General features: G+C 34.4%; 2 protein-coding genes across 4 annotated transcripts in view; one reads left to right on the top strand and one right to left on the bottom strand.

Moving 5' to 3' along the window:
• Positions 1-314: 314 nt before the first annotated feature.
• On the bottom strand, positions 315-8,960 carry LOC149414824 (aarF domain-containing kinase 1-like). Its single transcript, XM_089643397.1, has 5 exons — positions 8,403-8,960; positions 6,248-6,658; positions 4,193-4,366; positions 2,536-2,736; positions 315-338 (listed from the first exon to the last, which is right to left on the bottom strand). The coding sequence occupies exons 1-5, from the start codon at positions 8,823-8,825 to the stop codon at positions 315-317; spliced, it is 1,233 nt and encodes a 410-aa protein (XP_089499523.1). The 5' UTR covers positions 8,826-8,960.
• A 4,224-nt stretch (positions 8,961-13,184) lies between these two features.
• The window catches only part of LOC149414820 (uncharacterized), a 399,189-nt gene continuing 395,949 nt past the window's right edge, over positions 13,185-16,424 (top strand). Inside the window, exons 1-2 of one of the 3 annotated variants that reach the window (XM_089642875.1) lie at positions 13,185-13,355; positions 13,544-13,746. In XM_089642875.1, the coding sequence (XP_089499001.1) occupies positions 13,726-13,746 (21 nt within the window). In that variant the 5' untranslated portion in view covers positions 13,185-13,355; positions 13,544-13,725. Of the gene's footprint in view, positions 13,747-16,424 lie in introns of all 3 variants that reach the window. The other 2 variants (XM_089642874.1, XM_089642877.1) reach the window with 2 other exon arrangements.

Raw genomic sequence — 16,424 nt, 5'->3', positions numbered from 1 at the left:
CGCTATATTTTCGCGGCTTGGCCTATTTCAGTTCGCCATACGTTGGCATTGGTAGTGTGTGAGCGATATGCTGAAATAGACCAAGCCAAGATCCGTATAGCGGAATGTGTGGCCTACCTAATGGTAACTTAAATGTCGGCGTGGGTCACTTATTATAAATATTCTGTAAAAACTTTAAAATATGGCAATTTTGAAAGTATTTAATTAAGGTAGAGCTGAAGTTGTCTTCGGACGAGAAAACAATAAAATTACAAATTATAAGATTCAATGAAAAATCTACATTAGAAATAATAATAATTTTTTATCATTTTCCATTATTCTGTTATATTCTCTAAATGCTACAAAAAGACATCTAATTTAGTCAGCTCATCAAAGTATCCGGGAAATGTTGAATTGTTCATAGTAAAAAAATGTGATAGATTTAAAAGTTATCCACATTGATAGATCAATAACCCTGCGCCATTCCCCTGAGAAATTTGGCTCTTAAATCTATACAAGTCATAACGAGATAAAACTTAAACACCGTCCAAGCTTTCGCTACTCTTAAAAACATCTTTTGAAAAGACGTGTCGGATTTCTTCAATTGTTCATTGTACACTGAGACGAGGCAACACTTGGTCATTACACGAAATCCACACATCTCTTGGCTCGTTGCAAGTGTGTATTCAATGCATCGCAACAAGTCGTTTGTCTTTAAAAGCAGTAATGCCTGCCTGTCGATGTTTTGCAAACACAATGAGATCTGATTTATCACATCTGGTAGCTCCTTTTTAACTAGATCCCTCTGGAAAAATAAATTTAGAGATGTAACGAAAGCAGATATTATTTTTTTTGTATTAGAAATTCAACGAGGACGAACAGAATAGAAAGTTTATCAATACTTTTATTGGATTAATTTGGTATATGTACTTTAATTTCAATATTTAAAATTTTTATTATATGTATTTGACAAAAAGTAAGTTTTGCCGTATTTTCACCCTGTAATTGAGAAAAGCGAGCGAGGAAAAAACGTGCGAAACTACACATATGGACGTCACTTAATTGACTATTACTAATTCACAAACAAAACAAATGGCTGGCACGTGCCTCTTGTCCCGTGACCTGCTCCCCACCCGCACTCCCACAGTGCACCACTGTTCATAAGGAACTCATCCTAGAAACTTCAGTTGTAATTTTGAGAAAGCCAAAGTGAAAAGTAAGCAGAAACTGGAATCAGAGATCTGTTACATCACTAAAGATAATATGTATAAATTGTGAAATAGCATTAGATACTTCGACTACCATAATACGGACATGTGTCTAGTGTGGTAGTCGAAAACCATGTAAAAAACTGTATAAAAATATATTTTACAAATAAGGAAAGAAAAAAAAAAAAAAATAAATAAAATTGGCCGTTTAAAGCTTATTTTCGAATTTTTGAGACATCACAAACAGCCTAGGGTGTAAATTGTGTGTGCTGGTAAAATGGTGTTACATTACCGAGGTATAATAGATAAAGCCGAGGATTTGGGGGATGTAAACCACATGTTTATATGTTATTGCCCTCAAGGAAAAACTCACCAACAAACAAAACTTAATATATGATGATTTATGAGATTTTAGCAAACATATTAACTAACATAATTAAATATGTATACTTTTTTCTTCCGAATCTATAAATGTCTAAATAATATTTCCGTTACATTTTGAAACATAAACTAGTCAAAAGAAAACATTCAAACATATCAATCAAGTGTTTCCAGAAAGAAATTTTATGCGGCGATAAAGTTGGTGACGTTTAACTTTTTTTTGTTAATTGACAGAAAAAATTATCAAGGTATCTACTCATCGTTGACACGAATGTTGGCTTATGGTAGTTCGTCACTTTTAAAATTTCCAGTTCTATCTTAAAATGTATACCAAAATTGTAATTTTTTGTCTATTTCGATTTCTAGACAGAGCTCAAAATTACAAGACTGCCAGTGCAAATAACTTAGATTTTGAGAAAAAATGCATTTGATGAGTTTTCCATGAGTGCGATGACATAATAATATATATTATACATTTTCAAAACCAACAGATATTTATAAATCCTTTGATAAACAAACTAGTAATTGATGGGTACGTTACACGTAGCCAGTACAATCAAGGACAATGGTACATAAATCGCTAAGTGCCGTACTTAAATGCACACACGCATTGTCGATGTAGTAAACTCTAGTATTTGTAATAAAACTTAATTTTGTCCGTGTCTAAACAGCACGACAATAGCTCCCATATAACTACAAGGATGCACAGCGCAGCGTGGAGTGGTAGATAGAAAAGATTCTAATCGAACAAATAAATTGTTGCTTAACGGTATCTTACCACACTATCCATACTGTGACTTAAAATTAACTGAACGATTTAGTTGCCACTTATCATTGTCCTTGCTATTGGCTACGTATAACCTATCCTTGTACGAGTAAAAGCGTTAACACAATAACATATAGTATTTCTGTTAGCAAGTATGTGGCACGAAGTTAGGTTAGGTAAGGTCAGATGAAAGTGCATTACCTCGGTGGAGTCGGGCTTGACTTGTCCGATGCCTTCAAGAATGGCCGTCCAGGGTCTGCCAGTGACCATGCAAGCTAGCGCGCCGTACATTTTGTCGTCGATGCCCATCTTGGCTGCATGCAGCTTCATGGCCGCCTGGTTCCTGTTGATGATGGACAGCCAGAACTGCGAGTAATGGTATCGGAAGTCATCCGTCAGATTCTGAAAGGATACAGCAATAAAAACTAACTAAATTTGAAGTATCTCGATGCTTTCTAGATAGAAGTCTTAGAAATGTGGACATATTTATTTAAGTATAAAAAATAAAAGTGGTGTTTACTAAGTTATTGTTTTATTTTATAATGTATTATTCAGATAGCAAATGGGCAAATTCAGATACAGACTTGAATGATTTACTCGACAATACAACAAGTTGTGGCGACGTCCCGAGTGTGAGATTCCGGCACAAACAGGTTGATTTGTGCTAAAATATCACTCCTCGATACGTGGCCGTCGATAAAATTAAAAATAATATTTTATTGTTTATTTATGATAAGTTCCTATTATTGTTTATTTAAGGTGGTAAAAAATATTAAAAGATAAAGTTTTTATGAATTCTTTCAATGTTTAAAATTTAAGATTAAGGTTTGTACGAAGCCCAGATTATACCTTACACTTGGTACTAATGAGAGTTGTAAAGGGGTCTGTAGACGCACTTGCGATTTATTCAGGATCAGCAGTTGTGCAATATTACAGTATCTGCGAGTCCTGTACAGTATGTCCAGTTTCTAAGAGGCTAACTGAACTCTGGCTCCGATGGTTCCCAGTGCCTGAGCTGGTCATTTAAGGTTACACCGAGTATGTCAATGGAAGGCTAGTAGGGAAGACGGCTTCCGTTGAAGGAGACCAGATTATCTTTGATCATTGTTTGAGACATGAATCAAAATGTAGGAGATGATAAAATGCAGATCAGTTAAGAGAACCAGGAATTAAGATTTTTGCGTGGAAGGTCTCAACATACTCTTTGGCATATTCTTTCAGAAGGTCATAATATTTAGGAGAAGGTCTAAACGTATCCGAAAATTACAAACTGTTTTTGAATTTCAAATTTTATTAATAAAATTAGATGACTCAAGTCACATTTTTTGTGACTAAAAAAAAAAACTGAACAAGCATTTTTATTAGAAAACGTATTACAAACTTTACTGTCACGTCACTTTTTTGTAGTTTCATATAATAATAATTGATAAAAAATTCACAAAGTTTCATAAAATTTATCAAATTGCGGTCAAAACCTTTGGTTTCATAAAGGGGTGCAATTTAATTCTTCTGTGGTTGACTTCTAGATTTGAATATAAAGCGTGGCGTTTTCTCTTTCGAACACCATTTGGATCATATTATTCACCATGACAGTAAGGGAGACAAAATGTGTTCTATATTCCCAAAAGTGAACAACTTAGCTTAGCCTGCGGGGTTAATATCCCGCCTTGGTAAGAAGAAGGTTCAGATACCTGGGGAGAAACGTTAAACATAGCCAAATGCCCAACGTAAACTTTGCTGAATTTTATTAAAGGGACGGGGTTACTGTCAGGAGAATAAGATAAACATGGGAGATAACGCATAAGTCAATGCTTTCTTGTCGCCCAATCAAATAAAATATATTACAAACACAACTAACCGCGTATAAGCCATGGTCCAGGAGATACACTGTGACATCCTTGTCTTGCGGTTCCTTCTTAATGAGGATGTTGCCGGGGTGCGGGTCACTGTGCACAAAGCCGTTCACAAAGATCATGTGCGAATAGAGGTCACCCAGCTTACGGCAGAGGTCGAACGGATCGATCTTATGCTCCTGGAATATTTATTTATTTATCATTGTCTCAATAAGACGGTTATTCACCAACCTTTTAAAAGATTACAAGTGTGGAGCAAAAAAAAACACATATGTAACAAAATAGTAAGAGTAAGTTTTGTGATATGATTATATTGATTATAAAGGGTCCGTCAAAAGAATCGCATGGTTTTCAAATAAGATGCGTTCGGTAAGTTTTGCTTAAAAAAGCTTTTTTTTAATGACAAAACCTAGTGTATGTTGGGATTTTCTTGTTAGCAGTTTATGTTTTGAAGATCACATCGCCGTCTTCAGAAGTTGGTCATTTACATTTATTAATTGTAGCCGGTCCCGAAAATTTTGAGTTGAGTCAATTAACATTGACGTGGAATCCGAACGATTTCCGCATGGATTTTCGTCTTGAGATCTTCAAGGCAGTCTGACTTGTCAACAAACATATACTCGGGACTTGAAATTTCTCCACAAAAAGTAGTCATATAAGCTTAAATCAGGGGAGCGAGGAGGCCAGTGAATATTGCCATACTTGGAGATAAGGCTGCATGGAAACTGATCCCGTAAGACAGCCATTGAATTACGAGATTTTTATGCAGTTAGACCGGTAGTTTTAAAATAAAATTTATTGATTTTCACAAACTCACGAATATCAGTAGATTTTCTACGAATATCGGCAGATTTTTTCTGAAATCGGTAGATCTACCGAAATTTCGGTAGGAATGGCATCACTGTACTCTAGGTTCCACGACATCGCGGCAAACTAAACTTCCCACTCTAACAGACAACTCTCTCAGACCAACCACTCGGCTGTGCTAACCAATCAAAAAAATGGGTTTCCATGACGGACCCTGTACACAGTTAAAAAAGTTGATAGGAAAACACAAACAAAGCAAAATACAAAAGGGTCATGAAGACAGTTTTATATCTACTCAATCACTTGTCCAGTTTTGAAAAGATTATTTTTTAAGGCGATGCGCCACGCCGTGTAACATTCGGAATCGGGCCACTAACAATAACACTCCTTATGTAGATGGCGATAAGTTTTAAATTCCCGATTATCACCAGCCGCCTGTTTTGATTTATTAAACATTGTTACAAACATTTATAAAAACATTGCCAAAAAGCGTGTTTAATTTTTTTTTTTCGAAGTTCAGGCACAAATTTTAAACTGTTTTCATTTTCTAAAGAACTTAATTTGTCACATCTGTCACAAATAATATAAAACAAACTAGCTATCCACGACTGTCTGTTTGTGTGCTTAATTCTTTTAAACTATGCAACGGATTTTGATAGGGTTTTATACTATCATTTAGAGAATTTATTCCGGAAGGTTTATATATATAATACATGCATATTATATTTGTAGAAAGTAGAAAAAAGTCGATGTTTTGTAAAACTATTTTAGGGCGCTTATATTTCTAACGCTGGCTAAACCTATATATATTTATATCTATCACCTCACAACTTCAAAACTTTACCCCAAACCATTTATAAGTCCCCGAGCAACGCCAGGAACCCGTCAGCTAATTAAACAACAAAACAATAACCGAAAAGGGGTTCATAAGTAGGAGATTTTGCACTTTTTGAAAAGAAGTTTTTACAGGCCTGATGCTTCTATTCAAATTTTTATGGACTTAAACCACAAGCAAAAACAAAAAAAACACTTATTCAAAAAATGCTCGATTTTGCCAAAGGCCAAGAAGTGTTCCACTCGCAGTATTTAATTAAACCATATACTAATATTTTTAAGTATCAAATTTTCAAAAAAATAAAACATATGATTTTGCATTACTTAGCACTTAATTAGATAATTTTCTTAACACATCCATTTTGACGCACTAACAAAGGAAATAGTGTTGTGTATTATTTATAATAAAATATAGCTACCTTAACATAATTAACATCATTAACTTGTCCGCCTTCGACAAACTCCATGACAAGCACCCTATCCGTGCTGTACTCCCAGAAAACCTTGGGTATCTTTAACCAGGGATAGTCCCGGAACATCAGCGCAATCTTCTCCGAGTTCCTGGCCTCCTCGAGGAAGTCCAGTTCCCTGAAGATGTTGGCTTTGGTTTCGTTGACTAGCCACTGCATGTCGAAGTCGGGGAAGGCCCAGGACATTAACCGGACCAGATACTCCATGGAACGAATGTCGGCTCGAGTGTTTCCCTTCACAAAGTAATGCTGAACTTTAACAGCGACGGTGGTGCCATCTCTGAGCTGGGCCTTGTGGACTTGGGCAAGGGAGGCGGTGCCGAGGGGCTGCTCTTCGAAGTTGGTGAAGATATCGTTTGGCTACAAAAAAAATATTTTAACGTGTAATGAGGAATTCCAGACTACTTGCTGGAGGTTAGATACTGTATTTTCTGTTTTATGACTAGGCATCGGTTTTTACTATATATTTTGACTTTTGAAATAGTGGCTTTCAGAGCTCCGGGGCAAAAAGGCCCCTTTCTCTTTCATCATGAGTTTATTTAAGGTTGTTGAAAAGTTAGGAGTAATTTAGGTTTTGTGGAAAAAAAATTTGCAAAGGAAACATGGCTGCAATAAGGGGAGGATTAGGTTTTTCGTAAGATTTGTTTAGGCTTTTTGCGAAGTGTTATTATATTTTCATCATACTGTGCGAGACAATTGATAGACGCGTTTTCATGGTTGTGGATACCCGCATAAAAGGATTCCGCGAGACTTAAAATGTGATCTTTAAGAAGCGGGACTTCAGAGTCTCGGTGGAGTTGGGAAACTCTCATCCAACTGGATGCTCCTAGGGCATTACGAATGGCTTTAATTAGGAAGGTTTAATTGTGAGTCTTCTTTTAATTGGGACTCTGAAGCGTGGGCCTAGATGGGACTTGCATAGGTTAGTTTAGGCCTTATTGTGGGTTTGTAGATTAATAATTTATTTTTAGTTGATAATTTTTTATTTTTTTTTACAAACCATGAGGTATAGAGCTGATAAATTTTTGTTGGCTTAGGCTAAAATTTTGTCGATGTGTTTTTTCCAAGTTAATTTACTGTCTAGCGTTACACTGAGGTACTTGATACTTTTTTGCCAAGGGACGTTTTCTCCGAATAAATGGATGTTGGGAGGGCTTTTCGGGATTTATACTATATTATGCACCATAAAAAGGGCGAAATATATACTTAAAATGCCTAAATTAAAAAAAAAAAACATTAATGTTTTGGGAAATTTTTAATTCTCAAAAATTTTGCCAAATTCAAGCACGGCCCCATCTCAAATTTCCTAAGAAGAGACAATTATATCGACTCTTAGTTTGAACAATACAGTCGATTCTCGTATCCAACGTATTCTCAACTTATCCAAAAACTAAAAACTGTTTTAGAAAGGTGATTAAATACGCTTTGAAATTTCGACACAACATTGCATTCGAATATGCGTGTGTTTTTGGATACCTATATTATATAGATGTCACCCGTGACAGGTAAAAACATGTTTTTTTAAAACAGTGCCATCTGTTGGACAAACATGGTTTTGTTTAAAAAACAGCGCCATCTGTTGGACGTAAAAGCAACGTGCACTATTGTTTCTCTATCTGCACAGAAAAACTGAGCCACAGAAACGCGTGGCGGGGTACAGCTAATTACAAATAAAATACAATTTTTTTTTTTAATTTAAATTTTTAAATCTAACATAAAAAAGTCTAAACATTGATAGAAATTACAGATTATTAAAAAAAAACACACACATTTCATTAGACAGATGCATTTTCAACATTGTGGCCACCACTTTTTTGTCGTTTCATATAAAAAAATTAGTAAAAAAATTCACAAAGTTTCATAAATTTTTGGTTTGATAGAGGTGGACATTTTAATTATTCTGTGGTTAACCTCTATATTTGAATATAAAGCTTGGTGTTTTCTCTTTCTAATACTGTTTAATTCATATTTCTAACGGTAAGGGAGATACAACGATTTCTATGAGACCTTATGAGCTCTTGCGAAAAACAAACAAATTGACTCAATGGGTAATAGCAGTTTGTTCTTGAAATATATAAATTTAAGGAAAAAATAAAAATAATACCTCTTGCTTCAAGTCCTCTCTTATGACTCTGAACAACTGTGGAATGGTATTTTGCGGAGCATCTTTATGAAGAACTTTCATGGTGTTTACATATTCCATCGGCAGCAGATAGTCCAAGGCTCCGATGTGCTGGCCGACCTTGATGTAAACCCCCTTGTTCTGCTTGCACAGCTCCAGGAGCTTTTCCGCGCAGATCTTGTGCACTTTATTCCTCAGTTCGAAATATTCGTCGCTTGTGTTGTCCAAACCTTTGCTGTATAATTGACTTTTGTAGCAATAGCCGATTTGTAATACAGTCGACGCTGCTCTGGAAACTCTCACTAGGGCTAAGGCATCGATTTGATACTCGTGTCTGTGTAAAGACACAGCAGTACCCACAACACTAGCTCCTGTAACTCCATAAATCAACACTTTTCTGAACATTTCGTATATAATTATTTACTATTACTAGAGAGAAATATACATTTTCGCTAACACTATCTGACTAGATTCCATAATAGGTCGAAAGGTTACTAAAACCTTCTGTATATCACTAAGAATAAGTGCTATGATATTACATCACAATTATTATCATTTGAATTTGACAGCAGGGCTGTCAGTGACACAAGGTTCAAAATGTTGCCATTGTAAAGATTAATAAAAATGGTTGTTGAACGGAAATATTTGCTGCCACGTGAATTCTTAATCCCTTTATTTATGAAAATTATTATAATTAGTCATAACTGGTGCTTTAAAGTTCTTTTTAATAAATGTACATTCATGCTAGGTACTGCGTAAATTAACTAGGGCTCCTACTTTTCTTAATGGCGAATTATCATTGGATGTTCATTAAAGAAATCCTTTATTTTTATATTTTCCTAGTATTTTTATGAGAAAATGTTGGTTACATGTAATTCAATACAATGACAATTCAACACATCTTTACAAAGTGATATTAAGTCATTAAATGTGATGAAAAAATTAACTTATGAACCTAACCTATTTAACTAAGTTTACTTAGTTTCTGCGTCTGTCTGTTTACGCGATTAGTTATTTTAAACTACGCAAAAGATTTTGATAGGGTTTTCACTTTCATTTAAAGAATTTCTTCTGGAAGGTTTATATATATAATACATGCATATTATGTTTATAGAAAGTAGAGAAAAGTCTAAGAGCGACGCCGGGTACACGTCAGCAAGTCACTTTTTAAAGGTATGTTATTATGTTGAGTTGTCCGGTTACTGATAATGTTACAGGCTATATGGCCATTCGTGGGATTTTTTCCAATTTTTTTAAACTTGATCTTGCATCACAGGACACATTTATGATATACCATGAAAAAAAATTGAGACCAAAAAAATTTCACACTGTCTAATTGTTGAGGAACTCCAGACAATTAAAAATATGTACAATTTTCACCACTCAAATGCAAGTTTTTTTTTAAACAATGTTGAGGTTAGAAACTGTTTTTGTTGTTTTTTTTCCTCTAAAAAAAAGCCCCATTTAAAATGATGATAATTTTAAACCAGCCTATCGTCAGAATTAATGGTTGTTCCAGAGTTTTTTTCCGTCTGAATATGATTATATTGATTGGAATCTCTTATTTTATGTTTTGTAAATAATTGATATTATTTATCTATCCGGAGCCTGTGAGATCTCACACCCTTGAATCATTTTGTGAAAGAAAGAGAACGTGGGAGGTGATAGGATACGGGACATAATATAAGCTGGGAAAATCTAGTTGTTTTTTATTTTAGTTTATTGGGGAAACAAACAGTTTTATAATTTTTTATAAATTATTTTATGTTTACATGCTTCATTAAACAGTGAAGTTTCCACATAAAATTCATGTTACATACAGAAAAAAAAAACATAAAAACACTATGAAAATAACTGAGATATCTTAGATATTTTACACACAGCAGGGGTAGAGGGTACGTAATTAATAATTTGATTTAATTTTTTTCCAATATGCTTTTAGTAAACTGAACTAAGGTCAAACGGAAAATATCGGCGTCTGAAAATATATTATTGTGTTTTGTGCATGTCCTAAAAAATGAATGTTGTTGAGTTCAGATGTAGTCACTAAACAATGTTTCAACTATTTACATAATAATTGGTGTTGTGTTCGTACAAACAGGTCTCCAACTCGTCATGGAAGGAGTTTATAAATAATAGGTTATTTTAGATTAATCAGGGATTTATTATTACTCCGCGTAATATAATGGTGACTCGATAGTCGACCTAACTAGAAGCTGGCTAATTGGAATCTGAAACAGTAAGTTTCTCTGAGAGCCTACCCACTGGCCCTGGAGACAACTGACCACTGGCTCCATCTTGCGGACTTCCACGCAAGCTCTACGTACTGACATCTGTGCGTGCATCTATAAAGCTCTTATTTCCCAACAATTGGCTAATCTGTATTGTGCTGCTTTTTATAACATTGGTACATGAAAACAAAAGTGCTTCACAGATACATCGTGTCCGGGGGTAAAGTGCACTAACTTCGTGAAGTGTACCCGACAGACCCGAATTACTTTACATCACTTTTTAAATGTATGTTGAATTGTTATTTAGATGAGTTATCCTGTCACCGGTAATTGGAGATAGGAGTAACCTTCCTCTTGTTTCGAAGGTAAAGATTTTTTATAAAACTTAAAGCCCGGTGGGCACAGACACCCTTATTTCTATAAGAGACAGGCAGACAGATAATAAATTCGTATTGAAGCTTTTGTTACATATAAAGATTGCATTGTGTTTGCCTGGCAGGTATATTATTAACAATTCGTAAATAATACCCCGCTTGTACCCACGTGAGCGAAAATGGCATAAAACTGTGATTGTGCCATGACTTCTTGACCATTTACATCATCTTCATATTTATATGCTGACAGCCCTATCTCCATCAATACTCATTACACATCCAAACCAAATAAGTTTCTTACATCAACTGTGCAATCATTTCGGATCTCGCCATTACAATTCGATCGTACCTACATGGTTTTACCAGACAAACTTTCGTCTTTCCTCTGACAGTTTCACGCCGTATTCTTGGAGTTTTGACTTCAATACTGCATCAAAAGTGGAACCTACCTACCTATAAGAGATCACTGAGGCGTATATGAGTGTAAAACCATGTATGACGGTGTATAAAATGTGGAAATTCGCAAAGAATCGCACGGTTCTTGTTGTGACCGTTAACTTTTTATTGTGTGTTGTTCTGTTTCATGTTTCGTTTAGATGTATTGGTATTATCTTCTTCTTCAATAATATTGTGATGTAAGTTGGGTATTCAAGCGATAGATGGCACTAGTCAGAAAGCTTACTCTAGAGTCCGACAGATGTCGCTAGAGTGTAGCAATTGCCTGTGGGATATTATTGACAGACAACAAGCTTCTAAAAAAGAGAATTACCAACCCTCGGGTAATGAACAGTGCAGCTAAATCCAGACTTATTAATTGTTACGTAAATAAACACAATTATAGTAAAAGAACCTTTTACTTTATCAAAGAGTTCCCAACACAGAAATCTGCAAGTAAAGCAGAGACATAACAAATATATTACACAATATTTCTTTGAAAAACTATATTTTTGCATTTATTTTTACCAATTGAAAAGGAATTTAAATTCAAAATTATATGTATATATAGTAACATTGTTTTACTCAATCAATTAAAAAGAAGTTAAAGTTCAAAATTTTATTTAAATATGGTAACATTTTTTTCTTCGTAATTATGAATCTTTATTTTTTATTTAACAAAGTAGGTACTCCCATAAAAAGCTAAGTATATGTATGGGAGGGAGGTGTTATTTATTTATTTAGTTTATTTTGCAAATGTGAATGGTAGCAGAAGTCGGGGACGCCCGAGGAAGACATGGCACGATCAAGTGAATCAGATACTCGAGTCGGGCCATGTCAAGAGTCAGAATAATAGAAGAGTATGTATGAGACGATGTATGAATGTGAATGAGGCAAGGAGTGTGTGCCAAGACCGAGTTGTTTGGCGGTCCGTCCTCTCTGCCTACCCCTGCGGGGAAACGGCGTGATGGTTAGTTAGTTTATTTTTCGACTTTATGTCCGGGTTAAATCTTTCTCACAGGAAAAACTAAACCCTTCCACACACTTTTCCACAAATGATCGTATAGTCAATCCAAATTATGCAAGTGCATTATATAAGCATAATAAATACAAAACAATACAAGAACAACACGTATTTTTAAATGCTAACTGTTGTTTTCGCGATTCAATTCGACAATGTTCCTTTTATGCCTTTTCTTTCATTCTTCAGCTTCCTAAAAAAACAAAATACTCATTATTTAATTAATTTGTTATTTTAGAGCCATCCACAATCACTACCTACAAGTTTTACAACATCAACATCGGATGCAATTTGATTTTGTTGAAATACGTTTAATTAATAATAATATTAGTAAAATACAGTCCATTTATGAATGTACAGCGTCCTTGGGAAAATTTTTTTCAAAAAAGCGCCATACAAATAATATAGTTTGTATACTAGTTGCAAAAGAGCATGAAAATACTAAGGAATTTCGAACTCACCTATCGCTTCACGGCATTCCGAAGTAAAGGTAAAAAGCTCCAAATACTTTAAAACACACACGTAGTATTGACAAAGAATACGTAAGAAAGTACTAAAATATGCTGTACTATCGCTTTTATATACGACGTAAAGAAAATCTCTTTATACTATGTGTTTCTTACTGATCAGATTATTTGTTGAACGTATCCCATATCTAACAGCAATAATGCCGCGGGAATTTTTCATATTAGTATTGGCCGAGTGGTGTTCGTGAGTGGTTTTGTCGCGGACGGTAATTCTCCGTTTAGTAAAGACGGGAGATTCGAAAAATATAACAGAACCACTAATTTCGAAGTTAAGATTATATAAAAAGTTTTACGAAGTGATCGTGAAGAGTCGCTTAGTGATTTTTGAGTGTCTTTGAGGTTCAAAAGTGAATTTTTCCGCTGTGTTTTTTTAAAAGTAATTTGACAGTTGGACAAATTCTTGCCGAGATTTGTAAATGTCATGGCGGTTACCGCGCGCATATTTTGTTTACCTCTCGCCATTTAAAGCGTCTTATTGAAAATGTGAAATATATCGAATATTTGCGGAATTGTTTTAAATCCTGTGTTGTTTCAGTGAGCGATGATATGATCAAATAATATTACAAAAGCGAAGAGAAATGAGTGGTTTTGTTTTACACCTGCGATTTTCTAGTGAGTTTTGCTTCGCAGAAGTTTAGCCGTGTGGATCAGTTCTGTGTTGGTGTTGTTTGTTTATTGTGTTGTCTTTACCCAAAGGATAAACGTACATGGGTTAAAATGACTGGAAATCTTTTAATGGTGAGTTTAGATTACACATTATTTTAAAATAATACACACGAGGTACATAACCGTACGTTATATTATTATCATAACCTGTATTTTATATGGCTCTTTCTCGACTTATTATTTCTGTGGGCATGCTAGTAAAGTTCTATGAGCATTGTATAAACGCCACGTACAAAAATATTGTTTTACAAATCGTGTCTCCTCGTGTGATACCTGTGTCATTATAGCACAGGTCACCCCAGTGAGGAGAAGATTCGCTATCATATTTGGATGTACAATGTTTAATTGGTCGCTATAATAAGAAGAAAAAAATAAAAATAAAAAACCTGTTCGTTACTAACATAAATTACATAATTATATAATATCTAGCTGTACCCGTTGCTGTGGCTAATTCTGTCTGAGGATATAGAAATAATAACGCATGTTCCTTTTACGTCCAACAGATGGCGCTGTTTAAAAAAAAACCATGTTTTTACCTGCCACAGGTGACATCTATATTATATAGGTATATAAAAACACACGCGTATTCGAATTCAACGTTGTGTCAATATTTCGAAGCAATTGGTGAAAAACTTTTTTGAATAAACGAACATTTAAATTTTTATTAAGTTAAAAATCAACCCCTAATTTTTTTTAAATATCTTTTTTTAAATTGGAGACCGGATATCTCGTCAAATGACAATTCAACACACCTTTACAAATTATATAAATTCATAAAAAGTGATAAAACAAAAACTGGATTAAATAGATTAAAACTTGTGACAGGCCTCTAAATAAAATTAATTGTATCGAAATCATGTTAGATTAAACAAATTTAAATTAAATATTAAGAAATAAAAAAGAAAATAAATAATGTATGTAATTATTAATCCGGTTGTGTATGATATGTGTACTATGTAAGTTAACTTTTTATTCTGTATTTTTTTTTGTAATACATCCTTTTTTGTTTGTGAAATATAATTCTTCTTAATTTTGTTTGTGAAATGTTTTTTGTTTACCTTTTTTTGTGTCGAGTGTAAGATAGTTAAATGCTTTTATTTGTGGTCTTTGTCCAAAGCTTGTGTTTATCGACGGAGTTTTTATGTTTTGTATGTACGCTCGTCTAACTGATCTATTAGTGTTAGTTTGTGTTTGTTGAAATTGAATTTGTTTGTACATAAATGTACTTCGTTAAAGTTTTACAAGAATTTGGTCGCCGATGTGTAAGGCAGTTTACAATAGTTATTGAGTGTGGTGCTCTTTATTGTTCTCTGGTATTTGCATAAAGCACCGTCTCTTCGCGGTTGAGGGAGTCGATTGTGGTGTGGAGCCGGTGTGTTTGGTCGACCGTGTCTTACTCTACAACGTTATGCCAGCGGTCACGTTGATCCATCCATCTATCTGCAGTCTGCACTTGTGGTCGATGGTCGGTGGTCAGTTGTACATGTACAAGGCACACTGACTACACCGATGGCAGACTGGCTCACATGAGCTTTGTGAAATAATAATAATAATCCCTTGACTTTCACTTTATAATCTAGCCATTAGACCATTTCTTGTCCCATCTTCTTACCCTTCTCCAATTCACGTTCCCTCCAGACGTACATCACAATAACAACAACACAATGACTTGTAGTTCTCTGAACAGTAACAGACTTCATGCGCTATGGCGGAATAAAAATGTACTGTCAAACGCGGCTACCATCTTGACAGGATTGACCGGACACGGAACATACACAGATGAAATGCGAAGTTGTCGAGACAAAACAAAAACAAACTAAAGATTATTGCATCTTATAATATCATAAGATGCAATAATCTTTGTATATAACATTTTATAAGAAAACAAAAAAGTTAATCAAGTGAAACTGTCACAGATAATCTTAGCTATAATACTGTATTTTTTAAAATTGTTTCCTTTACGCGTTCATACATTTCTATTGAAAAAAAATATTTTTAGTAGTTTGCATTTATATTTTTTATTGTAATTTTTATTTTTTTATTTGTATTCTACTTGAGCGAAACGATGGGAAAACCTTCAATTTATCTAAACCATATTTTTTGGTATTCATAATGTACGCCAATTCGTTATAAAGATTAATCAAAATGGTGATCTAGCATTAAGCTTCACCTCTGTTAAAGCAAGTAATGTTATGCTGCGATCTTTGTGAACAAGAATTGTGCATAAAATTAGTGCGAGAAGCAACTACATCTAATAGATCATGAAGTCTAGTGTAGTTTTTTTTATTGGGTACGCGATAATAATTAATAACCAGGTCTAAATAATAAGAAAGTACATAGGGGTTCGACTTCAATCCTTTCTAGCATCGTCAAGCTTATTGGATCCCATTTTGTAACTCCTGTCAATCCTCAATCTCTTTTTGCTGTTTGTCTGGTTGATCACTGGAATATATTGCCTTCAAGTTGGCTTAATCTTCTCTGCCTTTCACTACATCAGTGATCACCCAGTAAACAGCACCAATTGCGTCTTCATAGAAATATTTTGTTATTGTTGTTTTCTTTTCAGTGTTTGCCGGCGCCGCTTGTTGTAGATTATGCTGATTATTTTGATTTCTCTTTTACCATTTACATTTCATACGCGGTTTTATGTGTGAGATAAACGGCATTATATTTCTTGCTTTTACAGTTAGCCCTTTTGAAAAGTATAATAGTAGATTAGAGATGATATCCAAAACTTGATGCCCAGATCA

This window comes from Hesperophylax consimilis, chromosome 19 (assembly GCF_061612785.1).
Source record: "Hesperophylax consimilis isolate HC1 chromosome 19, BYU_Hcon_1.0, whole genome shotgun sequence".
Classification (NCBI taxonomy): Eukaryota; Metazoa; Arthropoda; class Insecta; order Trichoptera; family Limnephilidae; genus Hesperophylax; species Hesperophylax consimilis.
Note: the sequence above shows the minus strand (reverse complement) of the source record. Positions and strands in the feature narration are given on the sequence as shown.